General features: G+C 43.4%; 1 protein-coding gene across 1 annotated transcript in view; it reads left to right on the top strand.

Annotated features, from left to right (window-relative positions):
• Nucleotides 1-21139, top strand: part of nrg2b (neuregulin 2b) — a gene marked incomplete at both ends in the record, with an annotated part of 42986 nt that overhangs the window by 10967 nt on the left and 10880 nt on the right. The window contains 4 exons of the mRNA XM_079269287.1: nucleotides 11069-11231; nucleotides 11716-11834; nucleotides 12722-12848; nucleotides 20486-20544. Of these exons, the coding sequence (XP_079125413.1) occupies nucleotides 11069-11231; nucleotides 11716-11834; nucleotides 12722-12848; nucleotides 20486-20544 (468 nt within the window). The remainder of the gene's footprint in view (nucleotides 1-11068; nucleotides 11232-11715; nucleotides 11835-12721; nucleotides 12849-20485; nucleotides 20545-21139) is intronic.

The following is a 21139-nucleotide window of genomic DNA, read 5'->3' as shown; positions in this document are numbered from 1 at the left end:
TTGCCTTCCGGTGAGCCTCATGAACAGCGTTTTTCTCTCCTTACTATTTGTTATGTCCATGCAGTCTGCGAAACAACCCAGACATGCATAGAACAAAGTCAAAGAAGGTTCAAATGTCTTGTGCCATAACACTTGATATAGAAGCAAAGCCGGCACACATGGACTTATGTACACGTCATTTTTTAAATTACATTTTAGTAATTTCCTGCTAGCGTGTCTTCCTCAGCAATTCATGGTCTCAAACACTTGATTTTCTGATGTAAAATGTATTCATCAACCTCAACCCATCAGTTTTTACAATGAGTTTCATATGAATACGTTTATATCAGAGAATATCTCACAACTGTACGCACCTACACGTTAGGCGAACGCAGTCTCCCCCTTCTACAAAGACACCACAATAAGCTGATTCAGATCTGACTTTCTTAACTTGTGTCCATCTAGAAAGACATGACTAAAATTATTTAGTAGGCTGTCACTTTCTGTCACTCAGGTTGTTATTCAAGGGTCTCTAGCTACTGTACATTTCAACCTTCAACTCAAAGTTGTAAGAAAAGTGCACACCCTCATTTCTACGCCGACGTTGTTCCAGGGTCAGGCCGAGTGTGGACCAAAGTTAAGTCCTGAGCTGTGAGGCTGAACAGCACCTGACTACAGTTTATTACAAAGTAGTGCTGAGATCTCAGAAGGCATATTACACCTCGAGAGAAGTGCATTCAGTAGAGTGCAGACCTCCGCTGGCTTTGTCTGCAGCGACCACTATTGTAATGTTTGATTGAATGAATACAAACCACAATTGCTCCCCGTCTAGACCACAAGCTTATCAGACGCATTGTTCATGTCTCATTCAACAGATGCGCTCTCATTTTAATCTATGCAGCTCTCTGCACCAGTTCAGCAGTTCGCTGTGTAGCGCTTCCTGTTGACTGTTGAACGCTTCCTCTGAACAGCAACTGTCAGCCCTGCTGTGTGTTTGGTTCCATTAACTGTTAGCTCTGTTAGCTGTTAGCTCTGTTAGCTGTATGGGCCCCGTTAGCTGTTAGCTCTGTTAGCCGTATTGGCCCAGTTAGCTGTTAGCTCTGTTAACTCTGTTAGCCATATTGGCCCCGTTAGCTGTTAGCTCTGTTAGCGCTGTTAGCCGTATTGGCCCAGTTAGCTGTTAGCTCTGTTAACTCGGTTAGCCGTATTGGCCCCGTTAGCTGTTAGCTCTAGTAGCTATTAGCTCTGTTAGCTGTATGCGCCCCGTTAGCTGTTAGCTCTGTTAGCCGTATTGGCCCAGTTAGCTGTTAGCTCTGTTAACTCTGTTAGCCGTATTGGCCCCGTTAGCTGTTAGCTCTGTTAGCTCTGTTAGCCGTATTGGCCCAGTTAGCTGTTAGCTCTGTTAACTCGGTTAGCCGTATTGGCCCCGTTAGCTGTTAGCTCTAGTAGCTATTAGCTCTGTTAGCTGTATGGGTCCTGTTAGCTGTTAGCTCTGTTAACTGTTAGCTCTGTTAGCTCTGTTAGCCGTATTGGCCCCATTAGCTGTTAGCTCTAGTAGCTGTTAGCTTGATATCAGAAATGCAAATATACATCTGATATTTAGGTGTAGCACAAACGTTGAGCTGTGTGTGATCTGAGTAACAGTGGAAACCTGGGGTACACCACAAGAATGACATCTCAACATCTTTGTCTTTCAAAGCTGCAGTAGGGCACCTTCTTCTTTGTCGGTTTCTCGAAGGGGCAGTGTGACATCATTCTTCTGTAGAATCTGCAGCCCCTCATGGAGGACAGATGTGATCGATGCTTCAATCCTCTTATCAGGAGAATTGTGTCTGTTAGTCTGCTTTACAAGCCTGCAGTTAATGGTGTGTCTGCCTGTTGAGGGCGGGAGGTTGATGGGAGAGGTGGGAAATGTTGGGGTGAGGCGTGGAGGATAAGATATGAAGGGAGAGGTGAGAGAGCAGGATGGATGAAAACAGGAAGGAGGCAGAGGTGTGAGAGAGAGAGCAGAGGGAAGATGAATGGGTGAGAGGTGAGAGAGAAGAGAAATAATAGAAAGTGTTGTGGGGGGAAGATATAAATGGAGGACAGGTGGGGCACCGAATGACTTGCACACGACTCCCAGAAAAAGAGGAGAAGGAGAAAGGAGAGACAGAGAATAGCTTTTCCCCTCTGCCCGCAAGCCCTTCATTAACTATTCATTACCAACTCTGCACATTCTATCTATCTATCTATCTATCTATCTATCTATCTATCTATCTATCTATCTATCTATCTATCTATCTATCTATCTATCTATCTATCTATCTATCTATCTATCTATCTATCTATCTATCTATCTATCTATCTATCTATCTATCTATCTATCTATCTATCTATCTATCTATCTATATATCTATCTATCTATCTATCTATCCATCTCAACATCCTCCTTCTCCCTATTTCCCCATATCATACTCTTCTCCAGACCCACAACTATCATACACACACACACACACACACACACACACACACACACACACACACACACACACATCTCTACGTGTGTGTACGTAAGTTGTGTGTCTGTCTTTGAAAATAACCTGATTTCTGTAGAAATCTGAGGGGTGTATTTATACTTAAATAGATCTCCCTGCAGCCAATATAACAATGCACAACACCAGCGATGAGAGACAAGGTCAAGTCAGTGTGTGTGTGTGTGTGTGTGTGTGTGTGTGTGTGTGTGTCAGTGTATGTGTTTGTGTGACTACAAAAAAACAAAGGGGAGGATTGGAATGATTTATTGACAGTCACTCTTGCAACCACGCACACACATCCACACAGAATGATTTTCTTCATCAAATGTGGATGTGGCAAGCACACACACATACACACACACACACACACACACACACACACACACACACACACACAGTCAAACACACAATGCCAAGTACTCTTTGTTTGCAACACACACACACTTACATGAAGGGTTGCCCTGCACTTGCTATTGCTGCTGTGCAGAGGTTAGCTGGGTGATACTGCATGAGGCCCTGCTGTGACTGCTATCATTCAACAGCTAATGCCCATCTCTCTCTCTCTCTCTCTCTCTCTCTCTCTCTCTCTCTCTCTCTCTCGCTCTCTTTCTTCCTTTCACCCTTTCCCTTTCTCTCTCTCTCACACACACACACACACGCACACACACTCTCTCATGCTCACTCCTACTCTTTCTTAATCTTTTTTTCCCTTTCTTTCTGCTTTACATCCTCTCTCTCTCCCTCTCTCTCTCTCTCACTCTCTCTCTCTCTCTCTTGCGCTCTCTCTCTCTCTCTCTCTCACTCTCTATCTCCTGCTCCCTCCCTGGTTTCCATGGTGACAGCTGTGCGCTGCAGAAATCACACTGATCGGAGAATGAGATAGAAGGAGCTTTTCTCTTTTATACATGAACACACAAACACAGTCGACACATACAGCAAACGCAATGTGCAGATCCCGCCGTTAGGACACACATCGGGTTGCTCTTACATTTTATGAATGTGCTTCTTCTCAGACTTTCTCACGAGTCTGTCAGCTGACTCACATGCACGTTCAGCCCGTTGACCACGCCTTCTGAGGGTGCCATATACCTGTCTTCGAACACACCTAATTGGTTTCGCTGTCATATGACTCTCTGTTATTGGATCATGCTTACCAAGAAATCTGATCAGTTTTGTTGATGCCTGCTTTGCTGGACAGATAGAGAGAGAGATAGAGAGAGAGAGAGCGAGAGAGAGGGAGGGGGCATCAGCTGACCTTGAAAAGAAGGACCTCTTGATGGACGGCTGATGGGAGCGCTGGTCACGTGTGATTGGCTTGGGGAGCAAGCTAGTGACAGGCTATTGGTCAGACAACACTGTCCATTCGTGGCTCCCCTACCACACCCCTTTGTGCTCTCACTGAGGACTTCTCTCATCATTCAGTGATACAGAACGCTTGGATCAGCAACTTACAGTGCACACACACACACACATTCAATACACATTTACACACACAGATGATTACACGTATATCCATCGGTGCAGACAATACAATGCTCACGAGCACATCTGTGTGTCACACATGTTCTCATGCGCATACACACATTCATGCACATTCACAGTGCTGTGGAAAATCTGTGTGTAAATTGCAGCTGCAGAATAAGACTTGTTATGGCTTGCTTGGTGCCTGTGGTGTGTGGGATGTGTGAATCCACTCTAATTGTGTTGGTGCACATGTATTTCACAGTCTCTCTCTCTCTCTCTCTCTTTTTATGCATAACATAAATTGTTGTGCAGGCTTTGTTTTTTTTTACATCTGCAGCAGTACGAATGTTTCCTTATCAAACTAAACCTCAACCTCAAACACAACATTTCCAAATTAAGAGAATTTAATTTGTGTTTTCATCCTCAGTATCTTTTATGTGCTTGTTAGCCAGCAGTGCCGCCAAAATTAGGCGTTTTTGCGAGGTTTTGAAGGGGCCCGCGGGATTTGTAAGCCCACTTGAATGTTCTCCAGTCTATTTACTAATAATTTTACAGGTAAGTAATAAAGAGGATGGATTTTACAACGATTCAAAGGTCGACATCAGATAGTAACATAAAACACCATTATTGTAGCAGTACCGGGCAATATGGAGTTTTGGCAGTCTATTAGTGGGCTGAGCTGACTCTAATGTATTTGTGTTGAAGTTGCTGGCTGCTGATGTCTCAAAAATGAGAAGTCTACCCTATGAATCCCTAACATTTTTAAATAGGGACTTTAGTTATGAGAGCAGAAGAGTCTCATGTGTTAAAGATGTCATGTTCTATCCACACTCGGAGTCACCTTTTTTCGCCCTGTAGCGCGATCCTTGTGCTGTCTTACATGTGTTTCTAATTAATGCAGAGAAAATGAAGGTCTGAGCAATGAGGCAAGATGGAAATATCAATTAGATTACTTATTTAAAACATCATCTGTCCAACATCCTAATGCACCATAGGTGCTAATGTGTTTCTGGCATAGAGAGAGTGGTTTTTAAGACTTAATGGAGAACCCTGCACAGTGGATTCCTCCTCCTCAGCATTTGTGATCTGGTTTTGGAACATCGTGGGCAGCAACAGTAGAGTGTGCAGCGACGTTGTTTATATGTTTTACAGCTTTTTAAACCTATGAGTAAACGTAAGATCCAGCCGTTAGTTGATTAGTTGATGTTTATTACGGAAAAAATCTTCTATCACGATAAAGCTTATTTCGTATCTCAAAAAACATATATATCTCAATATAGGATGTTTTTTGGTAATTAATTAAATGAATAGATGATATGAAATAACCACATGGTTGTGTATCCTCTTGTGTGAGTATTTCTATCATTTAATTAAGAAATTTGGTGGAAATTAATCTGATTTTCGGAGAAATTTGAGTTAGCATGTGCTTGTTATTAACAATTTAGACGACGTAATAGTGTATCACCATATCTCGTTGTATGGTTTCATCACAATATGATTCCATTGAAAGACGATAAATTACCATATATAAGCCCTGCTTCCTATACTCCACTGCTCATTTGGTCTTTAATGCCATGTCATTTTGATGTCTGATTAAAATAACTATACAATACACACACATGCACATCCAGGAACATGCAGTATTGGCAAGATTCATTTCAATTGTTTACTTATTTTGAAAGGACAAATTCATAAGGATGTTTTAATACCTAAAGCGACTTGAGGCGTGATGTCAGCTGAGCTCAAATTGGAGTGGGAATTTGTAGCGATTCAATCAATCCGACACGTCACACCCATGAAATATGCACGTCCCATCCGTGACGGGTAATTTCCTTCGGGTTTTTCCCAGGCCGACAAAACGTCCACGTTGCCCGAGGAGAGCGTCCCAGGGAGGGATGCGCTCATTGGCTCACCACTCACAGCTGCTTCAGGCTGACTTTCACCACTCATTTCACCTCACACTGACTCACTCGACGATGAGTCTCATCTGGATGGTTGTTAAGTGGAGCTGTGGCGGTAATATCTTGCAAATATAGTTTAGAAGTGTTCTTTTTTTTTTTAAACAATTATAAAGTATGTGCCAGTGGGGTAAACTAAGTTCATGTATTCTAATGCTAATTATCTATTTCCAAAATGATTTGCCTTATTGAGCAAGTTTCTTTTTTTAGAAAGTGATTTTGCGTCGGAGACAAATTGGATCATCACTTCCAACTGGCAAAGTGTTTTACAGCTGCAACGATTCATTGATTAGTTGACAGCTTCTATGACAGTAAACTGAATATCTGATAACAACACAAGACATTTGAGGACATTTTGTAGACCGAACTGCTAATCCATTAATCGAGAAAACGATAGACAGATTATTAATCAACAAAGAAAATAAACGGTAGTTGCTGCCCTAATTTTATTCTAAGAAAAAGTATATATTTCAACTCTTATATCAAGACCTAATTAGTTTGAAGAAGAAATCCCTTCAAACCCACTTTGGTTGATTTAATTAGCGTAATGTTGAAATGTAGGGTACATGCAACATGTCAGGGTATCCATGTCAGGCAAGTAGAGTTTAATTTCATAAGATGATTATGATGTCACTGCTCATTTTGCTATATCTCTCATTTCCTTCCTGTTGGTATTTGCCAGAGGAAGACCTGTTGGTCATAATGTCAGAATTACAATGAAAGGGAGCCGTGATTCCAGTGTGCATGTACTCCTGGTAATACAATAGAGTTTAATACTGGAGCAGGAGATATTTTTAGCTATAACATAAACAGTAAACGTCAGGTTTCCTCTCTAGACTAACCATGATGGACTTAGAAAATTCATAGTGGATGGATCAAGAGATCTATGAAGAATGTCTTGTTGATGTAAACAATTTAGTCACAAACACATTGGTTGATATAGATATGATGGTGATGACATCACACTCACAAAGCACGGTAAACGAGACGGGGGTCGGTTGTCACCAGTCCACCTTGGTTGACATTTATTTTCTGTAGCAAGGGAGAGAGGGCACAGCACTGAGCGCCGTAGGGGCCACCTTCACCAGGGGCCACCTTCACCAGGGGCCACCTTCACCAGGGGCCTTCTCAAGATGACCTAGATCCGGTCACCGTGCACCACCACGGAGGAAATACGCCCAGCGAGGGTCAGCCAGCTCCTCCCACACAGAGCGACCGTCCCTGACCCGCCAAGCGGGGCGAAAGCTGAAAGCAAAACTAGAGCATCATTGCAAAACGTAGTGAGGCACAATAATCACTTCATGTCGATTATCTACTTATCATAAGTGCTGGAAGTCAAACTCGTAATTGAAATTTGATTGATTGCACAGCACTAACACGTCCTGTCCTGGACAATCACACAAGAATGAATATATAACAAAGACACAACCTGAAGGAATGTCTCTCGCTTTCTCTTCTTTCATGTATCAGCAGCACAGTACAACGTGTTTGGCCATTTGTTGTATCCTCCCATATGAGTATCAACACACATTTCAACACTTAATCACAGAATGTGCGGAGGAACACAGACTAATGTTGAGCACGTTTAGTCCTTTAAAGTGGGCATCTAGCAGAGCTCTGGCCACACACTGGGAACAGCACTGAGAGAGACAAGCTGTGCGCTGCAAATGTGATTGAGTTGACCACGTGAAGTAGTTTGCAGGGATTGATTCGTAGATCGGCACAAGGATTGGCTGTTATTTAACATTGGACGTATGGACAAAGTGTCTGTCCTCTCCTTCTCCTCCTGTGTGTCCTAACCTACTCATGTGTGTGTGTGTGTGTTTTGCCAAGCTTTAGAAAAAAGATTCCAATCTGTGGAGACCCAAATTTCATTTTAACACCTCACTCCTTTCTCCCACACATATTTTTAGATGAACTCACTGGTTTGGGAGAAGCCACAACTACCACTTCTGTCTGGTTTTTATCATCGGTTGTGCTTCATGTAGCGTGTGCTGCCCTGCCGTAGTGAAATGAGCATGTTAACTGTAGTTTGTGTAGTGCAACACCTGGACTCATTCATACTTAAATCATTGGTTTTTTTCTCATGTTGTTGAAGTGTTTTCTGAAAGGAAAGCTATGTGCGTCCCCTTGCTATTTTTTCTTTCTTTTGTTTGCTGGCATTTCTAGTTAATTTACTGTTGATTATTTCTAATGCATTTACTGACTGTGACGCACTTTGTAACTTGCTTTTGAAAAGTGCAATACAAACAAAGATTATTACTCTCAGAGGGGTTTTGTCATCGTGAGTCTAAATTTCGAATCTGTTCTGCTGGAATTGGCCTAAAGTCGCCCCTCCCACAATGAAACCTCATCTCTTTTCCACATATGGTGCCTCGTTATTAGATCACAATACCCATGATTCCCTCGTTGTCTCCTGCAAAAATATCCACAGCAAAATGCTGGACAAAAACAGCAAGGAGGCTGCTCATTTTCTCATGAAAAAACGGTTTGTCTTGACAAGAGTAAAGAAAGTTTAGGTCGGACTCGATGCGTTTTTGCAATAACAACAAAGGTTCTAACTCATCCTCGGCCCGGACTATCATATTGATTTAAAGGAGCAGGAAGTTTGTATGTGTGTCTCCTAAATATAAGTTCTCATGGCGGGATGTCCGACCACATCGGAGGTCAATGTGGGTTTCAATGTTGAATCGTCAACATTCAACTTTAAAATGGGCCGTTATGGCGAGCATGTCCAATATTTACTGTCCTTTTGGCTCTTCTTTTGTCTCCACCAACCCTCTGACAAAGCACTGCTCTCTACTACTGTTTGCTGTTCGGTATGCGCTGCAGGGGCTTCATCACAGCCTGCTGCGTCTCATCTGTCACACTTTTCCTCGTTTGGTTTCATCAGTCAACAGCAGCGTGAGCCAACACCAAGTCGAGTTGAGTCGAGTCAAGATTCGACTGTGGATCTTGAAGGTATAAATAGCAGAATTATTATGCCAAAAAATATACAATGACAGTGACAGTTATTCTTCAGCATAACTCAATACAAGCCAGGAGAGAGAGAGAGAGAGAGAGAGAGGGAGAGAGAGAGAGAGGATGTTGAGATGATTTACTTTGGTGTGACGTGGAATTATACATCAAGAGTGTGTGTCGAGTCTGTGGCGAGACTAAATCCCACAAAATGTGAGAACTGGATTTAAAGATGTGCTGCTTGTTCTGTTGTGAGTCTAGAAATCCTACTTACATAACTGCAAGCTGTTTGGATGCTACTTCATAGAGGTTCTCTGTTTTACTCCCATTCTGAGTTTGTGTTTTCTTTCCTCCCATTCACGTCCCACTTGGGTAATTTAAGGATAATGCTGCCATTGATGTATATTTTCTTACTCTGGAAAAATAATGCCGTGAAAAAACAGAACCAGCAATGCGATAGTCCGTGTGTAAAAGCGGGTCAATTGGCTACATTGTTTTAAAAGGATCAGTGATTTGAATAGCTGGGCGCTGTTGTTTTCAAAACTTCTTCGGTGAGGACTATTTTTAGTGGTGGATTAATATCAGACATATCAAGCTTTGGGTGCAATACTTGTCGGTCTTGGACTTTCCATTGAATTTGTTGTTATTGTGTTCATTTTATCTGCTTTGTTTTCAGTAAGGGGCTCATATGTTTCTAACAGTAGTGACCGACGTGTCTGGCCTGTCGACATAGAGGGGAATCGATCATGTTTTTTAGTGCAAAGAGCAGTTCATTTCATGTTTTATTATGTTTATTAAGCTGATTAAAACCAAATGCCAACGAGAGTTGCTTCTTTCAAAAGTGGACTTACAGCCACACGTTTGGTTGCTCATGTATCTCATTTGTACACATTCTACTGTCGCCACTTTTCTGGCTCTTGAACAGGAATAAATTCCATCCGTCAAGGTCTGATTGGTTGTTTGTGTTTCCCACCAGCAAAACAGCCATCAATGACCACAACACCACACCTATTTCAATCACTGAAACAAATTCATAGTGATAGTTATGCAGTAGATATGGGCTGTAATTCAGAGGTCTAGACCCAGGGTAGTGGCCCAGCGGACAAAAGGCATTTTTCCGGAGCTTCCGCACAGCGAATAAAGGCATCACCCTATCACGTCGTTGTGCGGAACAATCATGGATGTATAACCAAAGTTCCCTGTCAAAACTATCCAACAGACATCAGACAGAAGACATAAACACCACTCTTTCTCAGGATCTGCAGCATGTAATATTCGCTATGTCGTTTAAAATGTACACGATTTACGAGACTTACACAGACACATCGACCTACAGTGTCTGTCGGAGGCTCAGCGTCCACATCCAGCGTCTATCAGTGTATGTGAGGAGTAGATGGAAGGATGCAGAGCTGTGAGGAGCTGTGGCTCTGTACAACAGTTGTTGAGCAGTGTGTGTGTTAGGCCCACGTTTGTGCACACACGTGTGTAAAATATACCGGGTGCTTCCTTGGCTCTGTGTGTCTGTCTGTGTGTGTGTGTGTGTGTGTGTGTGTGTGCGTCTATAAATGGTACTATATGGTGCTGACTTGACTCTTTGCTTTAGCTTCTGTGTGCTTGTGCTGCCAGTGCTGGTGTCAGTGATGCAGTCTGTTGTAGTTTTTAAGGAGAAGAGAGAGAGTGGAACTCTCTGGAGACTGATGAAGCACATGCACACACACACACACACACACACACACAAGCCCATATTGCTCAATAGTGAAAATCTACTGCAGAGTTTCTGAGGGAAGATTTTTTGTTTGTGTGTGTGTGTTGTGTGTGTGTTGTGTCATTGATTTTCCTCTATTCTTCAGCCATCTCTCCTGTGAACTCTGACCTTTTGTCTCGTGTTTTGATCCCGACATCTGAACCCTCACTAACAGATTTCCACATCAGCCTCACACACACACACACACAAAAGTCACACTCGCACACAAATACGCGCACAATAGATGAATTGAATGTCCGTATTTAATTATTAATTTAATTTCAATCATGCAAGCTTTAATTTTCTTTCTCCGCTCCATTCCTCTCTCTCTCTCTCTCTCTCTCTCTCTCTCTCTCTCTCTCTCTCTCTCTCTCTCTCTCTCTCTCTCTCTCTCTCTCTCTCTCTCTCTCTCTCTCTCTCTCTCTCTCTCTCTCTCTCTCTCTGTCCAGCCTCTGCTCCTAAGCTTCGGCTGATGCGAGGCCAGTCTCTGGTGGAAGGGGACAAGCTAAACTTGAAATGCGAGGCGTCGGTGAATCCCAGCCCTTCCTTCCGCTGGTACAAAGATGGACACGAGCTTCAGAAAGGCAGAGACCTCAAAATAAAGACCAACAAGTGAGTCTGCCAGCTATATCATTCACACTCTACACACAATATTCACACCAAGTGGTTTGAAAATGCCCAAAATCCAGACAGATGACCGCTTCCTCAAACACATGCTGTACAGTCTGCGATGGCTGCTGGCGTGCAGCTGTTTTGCTAACTTCAAACTGTAGAAAGTTGGACTTTTACTCACTTCTTTTTCTGATTCATTCTTTTGTTGTAATCAGTTCCTGTAAAGATGAAGTGAACCCTGTTTCTGGTTTGAATTTAGTAATTGTCCATTTACCTTCATGGCCAGTCGCAACGAACACTTGTATGTAGTTATGAGTCCTTTATTGCTTCTCTGGGCTGGAAACTAGAGAATTAAATTTCTCATTCAGTCAACGATGACTCTGCTGCTTTTCAGAAACAACAATAACCGACTCTCTCTCTCTCTTTGTCTGCTCTGTATCGCTCTCTCTTTCCCTCCTCCGCCCCTCGGTCCTCTTCACTGAAGAAAAAACTCAAAGGTGCAGATCAGTCGTGTCCGTGTGGAAGACTCTGGCAACTACACCTGTGTGGCTGAAAACTCACTCGGACAAGAAAACGTCACGAGTATAATCAGCGTGCAGATCTGTGAGCAACGACGCATCAGTCTCTATATCTGTCTGTCTGTCTACACAATCTGATCAATGAGGCTAACTTTGAACTATCATACACCAATGCAAATGTCCTTCTTGTATGCTTTGTTCTTCAAGCCTCCGTTCCTCAATATATTTGTTTCATAGTGAGTTCCTTTCATCTGTCTTTCTGAGAACTAAAAATAATACTGTGGGTACATCTACTCTTGTAATGGCCTGTAGTTTAACACAAATATGAGAGCTATTATTCTGTTAACAGTCAGCAACTCTGCCTTTCCACAACGATTTCCTTAAAAGGGTTAGAAGAGAATAGAATTACTTGTGTTTATTATAGAATCTATTAACATCAAAGATGCAGGAATCTGATCAAAGTTAATTCATCGACTGCGGTCAGAGTGTGTTACATGATTCATCGTACAGCATCTGTCAAGATCTGTCAGTGTAGTCTCGGTGTATCATTGTTGTGCAGCTCTTGTGTCAGATTATTCGACATGCTGTGTAAATAGGGAGATTACAACAGTCATGAAACAGAAGTGAGGGAAAACAGAACAACGGATAACTTGTAAACTTATCCGAAAGTGTCAAGTTTGAAAAGAAGAAGGCAGAAGTGTGTTTGGGGGTGGGGGGGTATCCGACTGAGCCTGGCTCTTTCCACCAGCAGCTGTGAGCTCCAGAGCTGCAGCGAGCACAGAGAGGTGACTGATGCCTGCCCAAAAACGTAGATAGAGTTGTTACACTAAGCTCTTTGGAACTCACTTAAGAGGTCTGAGCGGTATGTGGCACAGTGTGGTATGATAGCTAGTCCTGTGGCTGCCATAACGTTTGAGCACCGTGTGACGACAGCATTCTTTGCATCTGTTTTCTGTCTGATTGTCCTCCTAGTAGTGACCACCACCACCCCGTCTCCAGGTGTGAGTCACGCCAGGCGCTGCAACGAATCCGAGAAGGCCCACTGCGTCAACGGAGGAGACTGTTACTTCATACATGGTATTAACCAGCTGTCCTGCAAGTAAGTCGGTTGCTCGGTTGGCCCCCCCCCGTCCCCTCAGTCATCGATGTGTCGTCGCTCCCCCGTCTCTCCTGCCTCCCTCTCTCTGTCTCCGTCTCTCTGGTCTCAGACACTGTGTCGCTGGTCACTGCACCGCCTTGTCTTCTGCTCCGTGGTTGTACCCTCCCCACATACACGCAGCTACTCACTACGCATTGTGTCCTTCAAAGACTTGGACATTATGTCCGCATGCATTCAAACTGGTTGTGTCTTGCTCCCAAGCGGATCACTTGAGTTTACAGTGAGTGAAGTTTGCTTGTGACTGCTCACCTCAGAAAATGCTTCCGGTTCCTGAAAGTCAGGAAAATAATGGGAAGAAAGACACTCAAACACATCGAGTGATTTGGATTGTCCTGAAGTTTATTACTAGTGCAGTGTCATTGGAACCCCATCAATGCACCCACCAAGTGTGAAAGAGATCTGAAGGACTGGAGGTATGTGAGGGACAGACAGACAGACAGACAGACAGACAGACAGACAGACAGACAGACAGACAGACAGACAGACAGACAGACAGACAGACAGACAGACAGACAGACAGACAGACAGACAGACAGACAGACAGACAGACAGAGAGACAGACAGACAGACAGACAGACAGACAGACAGACAGACAGACAGACAGGTTTACTTGTTTTATAGTTAGATTCAGCTTTCAGTGAGGCTGCACACTCAAATCTTTTTTTTTTTTTACTTATTCATTGTCACTCACAACCATCTGTTATTAGCCACTGTTAGCAGCTATAATAGTTACATAGCAACCATAATCACAGTATTGCATATTCGTAATAGCTTGCAGAAAATATTGACTAGTAATAAGTCTGACAGTATTGCCTGTTGGGATCTGGCAGGAGCGTGTTATTAGCAAGTATGACAATTAAATGTAATAAAGATTATCAACATATATCACCAATAACGGGTCAATACCCTCATAGGATCAGGGACCAAGAACCAAACTGTGGACAAAGTCTTACAATTGGTGTTCACTCAAAGTGTCAACAGTCAAAGTACTAGTCCACACTCACAGAACACTGCTCTTTAAAATATAACAGAGTTTATTTGTCTCGAACAATAATATTATAAACCAACAAACTATAAAATGACAAGCATACTTCCTGTTATTTAACAGCGCAATAGGACACACAATGGAGGCCGCGCTTACACGCCAAGTGTGTATGAAAGTATGTGTACGTGTGTGTGGGTTAGTTTAAAGAAGAACAAGGAGAAGGAAACACTCAAAACAAGGCAGAACCTCAACTTGAACCAAACCTCACACATGGGTGAGATTGTAACGTCTGATGGGGTTGGTATGGTTTAAACCAGTTTAGGCCTCTTTCTGTGTTTTTGAACCACATGGTGAAGTCCCGACATACCATAATAAAGTTAGTCCCAAGTGAAGTATCAGCATCAACTCAACTGAAAGGTATCGTCTGTTGGTACAAACGATCTTGGGTATTAACTGTGAAAAGTCCAAACAGCATCGCGATGTCGCAGCATGTTTTCTACTGTCTTATCATCGCTCATTTTAGCATTTGCGTACAATAATAACTACAACCTATCTCTCAACAACAGTTAGAGCCTATTATATAATTACACTGGGTTTTCCAACGAATGACATCTTATAATCTACCTCGTATGAACACATCCGTCTAGCCTCTAAAACCCAGTGTAGGGGAAGCCTAATCATCCTGCAACATTGCGTGATCCACAGTTAATCTGTAGCCTCCCTGTTGACCGCCGCTAATAATTAACACGGCCTTTCTTTTGGTTTGAAGTCAGCCAGCTGATGGTGGCTGCAAGACGTGGATGATGAGGTTACCAGACCGTTGTTATAGTCATGGCAAAGCCAGCACTCTGTGCCAACAAGTGTGGCAAAACAAACAAACATCTTTTTCTTTAAAAATAACAACAATTGTTCCAAAATCTCAAGTTTTGTATGTCTTGAGCTCACACACACATGTATGAAAACATCAAGCAGACAGAGAGCAGCCTGCGTGATCCTATTTGAATACTCTGAACACATTTAACCGGTGCTTGGCTTCTGTAGACGGATAATGTGAGTAAGACACACACACACACACACACACACACACACACACACACACAACTCAGGTCTGATGAACATTAGTCTTCTCAATATTTCCTCCTTTTCTCTGTGACGTTCCGTCACCATGTTTTGTGGCGTCCCAGTAGGGAGGAAACAGGACGAGACGCTTCGCAAGCTGATGGTCACGTTCATGGCAAGCTGGATCTGAAATGTAGCAATAAAACAACTGCGTTGACGCAGACTAGGAGCGGTGAACACGGTTCACTGCGTGCTAAGTATCGACTGTCGTCCTCCTTCTTCTCCTGTTATGAAATAAACTGTTATCATAAAATGCATCACTTCCTGTGAGTGGGAGGATTCTGTTTTTCAGGAAAGAGCTACCAGACTAGTAGGTGTTTAGAACAGCAAGTGCAAAAAACTGGATTTCAGATGAATCACTGCTGTGAAATTGCATCAAATTAGCAATTATCTGGTAACATTGCTCATCTTTGGTGCACATTAAATGGCACAATATGCCAATGACTGCACACTCAATGCAGTGTTTCTTTAAATACAAACTGTATTTGCAACCAAAGCGTTGTATGAAGCTAAGCTAAGAAAAAAGCCTTTGTTTTTTTCACAGAAATGTATATTTTCTGAACTGCAGGTTGTCAACTTTCAGTTCCAACTTGCCATACATACAGGATCATTTTGTAGATGTGTATCAAAAGGCTTCCCCCTGATGTTGGATAACAGATGGCGTGTATAGGCGTGCGTAATCAAGAGCTTTGCTGTGTGATGCTTCATGTACAATTGAATGTATCTGCTAGAAATCCATCCTCAGATCCTTTCGCTGCCTGTTCCAGATCTACACTCTTTGTTTCTTCATTTCCATTTCTCTCTCTTTATATATATATATCGATAAATATATATATATATATATCCATCCCTTGCTTCCCCTCCTCACTCTCTCTCCCCCGGCCTTTCTCCCTATCTCTCATCTGATATACCTTCCTGTCAGCGCTGAAGGACAAATCATTTTTTTCATGATGCTGACAAGCAGAAAACTTAGTTCGAGAGGGTGCATATAGACATTATGAGATGCGTATATATAGCAATTTAGCAGTACAAAATGGTAGAATTTTCCAACCTCCATCTGTGTGATTGTTCTAAATACAAAAACGCTGCATTTTCAAGAAGCTACAGCCGGCTAGCAAGGTAGCAGCGGACCAGCCAGCAGCTCCCAGAGAGTTACTGTTGCTTCTCAGCTTTGTCATCCTTTGTTGGCCTGTCTGTTTGGGCCAGTGGATAACAGGATGTAAATAAGACCGCTGTCTGTAGTCTGTCTGCCCGGCTTGTTCACTTCAGAGATATGTAGACCCCCACTCACACTCACACGCCAAGCCACTCACCGTTCTGCACAACAGCTGAGAATCAGTGCACTGCAACAGCACTGGCAGGCGGCAAAAAACTGTTAATATCCCAGAAATCTGAGGTGGTATTTGCAAGCTCTTTTGTGGCGACCATGGAAACGTATAATCTCCTCTTCCCTCAAGGGGAAAGTAATGCTGTACTGCAAAATGGAGTCTGTAGGTTAAAGTGGAGGACGGCACATATACAGAAAGGCACCCTGGCTGAAACAGAGAGTGGAGGTTAAAGTGGAGATCAGTACACACCGACATGCCCCCCGGCGAGCTGCTCGGTATGTCTCGCTTTACTCAATCTTCCTTTCAACCTGCGTTAAAGCTTTCTGTGGAGAGTGGCAGAGGTCTGATTCTGATTGATCTAAACTTTGTTGCTAAGCTCTAGTCTGGCAGCCAGCCGTAAACATTAGCCCATGTATTCCCAGCTATAGGTTGAAAATGGCAAATTCCCCATTTGAATCAATAAAGTTAATTGAATCTCGCCTTATCTGCAAATGCCATGTGTTCAGGCTGGTATTGATGCCTGGACATAATGTCATCATGTTCACGGCTGTGTGTGTGTGTGTGTGTGTGTGTGTGTGTGTGTGTGTGTGTGTGTGTGTGTGTGTGTGTGTGTGTGTGTGTGTGTGCGCGAGTGTGTGTGTGTTTGGGGGGCTCTTAAATTCGATCTGCGTATGTTGAATGTAACAAAAGGAATCACAGGCTTTGCTTTCATTCAGATGGTTGGAACAAAAGGTGTGCTGGCTTTTCTCGCTGCTCGTTCTCAGGGCTGAAAGAACAGTACAGTGCAGTCGGGGGGGGGGGGGGGGGAGGGGAGCATGGGCAGGTAAAAAAAAAGGTGGAGGAAAGAAGGGAAATGAATGAGAGGCAGAGAGAGAGAGAAAGAAAACAGGCGCAGGAGAAAAAAGAAATGACATACAGTAAAAAACTCTGCCGGCATAGGGCTGCCTCTGCTCCGAGTGTCTCCCGCCTCTCTCTCTCTCTCTCTCTGCTCTATTTATAACTCTATGGGAAATTGCTGAGTGGGCTCTTCCGAGGGTTTTTGCTGTAATTGATTCAAAATGCAAGTTGTCTCTTTAGTGGTGAGAACGAGGAGAAAGGGATCCCCAGTCAGTTATACGGACAGCATACACACGGGGTAGACGGGGTTCGTTGCTTTATAAACCGGATGAATTTGGTGACCTGCTACTGAATCACTGTAATAAATACAACATGGCTGTTCGAGGCAGAGAGCCTCTGCTATCCTATAACGACTGTAACGGGGCCACACCCATGATATCATAGCACTGTGGGTCGTCAATTGCTGTGATTCATCTTCAGTATGATGTGCGCTGCAGTTGGACCACGTTTTCTTTAACATGCCTGACTGCAGTCAACGCTGATCTACTATCACTTATGGCAAGAACCAGATTCAATCAATTATGCCTGGCTGGGTAAAAGCCACGACACTCATCATTACACATAATTCAAGACATTTGAGAATTTGGAGCACTCTCTCAAAAAGATTTTTCTCAAGGACATCAATTGAAATGACTTCCTGTAGATTTCCATTCCACAGAGCTGATAAGAAAGTCGTACTAAGCATCAAAAGTAACACAAATAACAATCATTCGGACCATGTATGTGTATCAATTCACCAGTGACTGATGCAGCGAGGAGCCTCCTTGCTGGTTTCAGTGTTGTGAGTGTGATGGCTGTAGCCTGAATATGAATCATATTCAGCCCGTGGTGTCGCTGACAGCTCGCCACCCATCCAGAAACAAAAACACCACATTCTGCAGCTAGCTGCATGTAAACTGTTGCTGTTATTCATGCCCAAGAAATACCCAAAACCTATTCCAACCATTTTCACGCTCACACACTGTGGAGGGCTCGGTGTGTGTGTGTGTGTGTGTGTGTGTGTGTGTGTCACTCTTAGACTTCTACTCTTGTGAAAACCAGTTATTAAATGACACACAATTGTTGCATTTGTCGGCAGGTCATTTTGACAAATCCTCATCCTGTGAGGCTGAGCCTACAGGGTTCATTTCGGGATGTGTTGTCGTGACGAGTTTGTGATGGGTTACCAGGCTACACAAAGCAACGATCGTTGTTTTTCATTTCGGCTGCGCTCTCCCGAACCACTGCATGTGCATGATGTAACAGGGCACACCGCGTTGATTTCCTGCTGGGTGTTTGCACCGCAAGCTTCATTAAACCTTGACCTGAAAATACGCTGAGCTCTAAAAGGCACATTCAGCACTCTGACTGCTTCTCAGAGCTCGAACCACAGCTGTGGTGTGATGTGTGATGAAGTGAGAATAGCAGAACATATCAGGAGGTCAGTGACGCAGTACGTCTGTTTACATATCCCTCATCCCGTCCACATTCTGTGCGTTAATACGTCGTTGATTTTGCACATTTTCCATGTCCAATATCATGTATTTAAAGCTGCTTTGACGCTGCACCGATTTTTATCGTGACAGTGGATGAAATGAGTACAGGTTTGTATGTGTAACGGGGTTTGCTCTCAGTCAATGCTTCAGCCCCGATATGGGAGGATCAGACAGTGATATTCAGCTCTGTTCTGGTCCAGTCTGAGTGTAGATTGACCATCATGCAGATCCCGGCCGCCTGAGTGATCAATGTGTGTGCGTGTGTGTGTGTGTGTGTGACTATATAGTTTGTAATGGTCATTTGACCATGCCTGACAAAGTGAAATGTCGAAATGTTGCTCAATTAAATATAAGTGCAGGGAGTGCGCAGATCTGTTTTGTTTGGTTTTGTATTGTTTTCTGATCCAGCACTTGTGACGAAGCCACAGAACAATGTCAGAGTGCAGTTTCCCTCAGCTCGACAGAACTTTACAATTTCTTCAGGCTCTTTGTTTGGGTTTCATGGCTCTCACAGCTCTCGTCGGCCTTTTTTTCCCAGCAAAAGCAAAGAAGCTGTTTTCAGTGATAAAGCCCTCCTGTGCGCCTCCTGCTGCCAAACAGCAGACAGACAAAGTTAAAGATGAAGAAAGGTGTACAAGAATCCGGCCGTACCATGTGTATCATGATGCAGGGATTACGATTCAACATACTGCGATACTGTCAGCAAGAGGATATAATGTGATATTTAAAATCAAATTATTAGACAACTATCTTAGTATAAAGAACACATGCGCATGTCATCTGTTTTTATGCAGTCAGAACAGTGGGATCTGCATTGGCATTTATCACAGTCCCTGTAACATCCAACATCACAGCACTACCTTTTGTGCTTCTTTGCATGTAAACTATTGATTCAAACTCGATACAGTTTCTTTTAAAGAATCAATAACAGTATTACAAAACACAGCGATTCTCATGTGCATTGATATTTTCTCACACCTCTACCCCACACTCCATAACGTCGGACTCTCGTCTTAAATTAAAGACGTCATGAGAGCGTGCATGTGTTGAGGAGAATTGAATAGGGTGTGAAGAACCCATTCATTCATTTGAACATATCCTCCTCGCCCAACATACAGATCTTCTCTCCTCTTACTTTGCTTCTGCTTTGTGAGACTCACAGCATCGCGTCCCTCTCCCGCTCCCTGATCGCTCATACGTTAGACTTTACGTGGAGATGACATCATGTGTTTTTGTTTTACAAATATTAAACGTATAAACTGAGCTTGTCTGACATATTACAGTTTTTACAGACATGATTTATGCTTTATTGAAATGGTTTCAGTCAGGGGTTAAGAAACGGATGCAACGAATGAGAGTCCAGAATTGGGCAGTCGTGAGTGTGTTTCCATGTGCTTGCGTGCATCAGTGTTTGTGCGTGAAGGGGGGGGTCCGTACAATTGACCCCTCCTACTTCCTGCGCCACCATCACATGACCCTCGTGACTGTGATGATGTCTTAACTGTAGCAGTGATGTCATATTGATGGCGGTGATGTCACGGTATGCAGGTCATCTCTCTCTCTGTAGTTGGTGGATTGTGCTGTTTCTAATCCCTCATCTCTCTGCTCTCTTATGTCTCCCTCCTCCCCCTCCTCTCTCTCTCCCCCCCCCTTCTCACAATCTGTCTTCGTGTACTTCTCCTCCTCTCTTTCCTCCTGTTTGACCCCCTCTCTTCCCTCTGTATCTTTAACCCCCCTCCCCCTCCCCCCTGTGTCTTGTTTTCCCTCCATCAGGTGTCCCAATGACTATACGGGGGACCGCTGTCAAAACTCCGTCATGGCAGATTTCTACAGTATGTCCATTTGCTCTTGTCTGTCTCCTTCTCACTGAGATGCTGCATGCTACACCAGAGGGGTTGGATGGAGGGAGCGCTCTGTGTGTATGTTTGTGTCTGTGTGTGTTTGAAAACCTGCTCTTGTTTTTCATGTACGTTAACGTGTGTGTGTGTGTGTGTGTGTGTGTGATTTGCATGCCTCTGTGTCCACCCCTTCCTCTCCCTGTCTTCCCTGGTTCTTCCGTGTTGCTCCTCGGGTCATCAGAGACAAACAGTCGAGATATTTTATCAGCACGTTACGTGTTTACGTTGTGCCTACTCCTACATTTTAAAAGTTCTGTATTGCTGTGGAATTGCACACACAATACTTCTGCTGCAGCTTGATCCAGAGAGCTGCACAAAGAGAAGCGGAGGAGACAGAGAATTAACACGACAGTAAATGCAGGAGCTTGTTTGATTTCATTGGAACACGTTGTCCCTTTTCTTTGTACATGGTCCATCGGTGCTGTTTAGAGCTTCAGCAGTAAAAAAAAGAAACCATCAAGGCTGAACTATGTGGACGTAAACTATGAATACACCGCTGACAGCTCTCACTCTATGCTGTGCCTCTCTT

This window comes from Melanostigma gelatinosum (assembly GCF_949748355.1).
Source record: "Melanostigma gelatinosum genome assembly, chromosome: 5".
Lineage (NCBI taxonomy): Eukaryota > Metazoa > Chordata > Actinopteri > Perciformes > Zoarcidae > Melanostigma > Melanostigma gelatinosum.
Note: the sequence above shows the minus strand (reverse complement) of the source record. Positions and strands in the feature narration are given on the sequence as shown.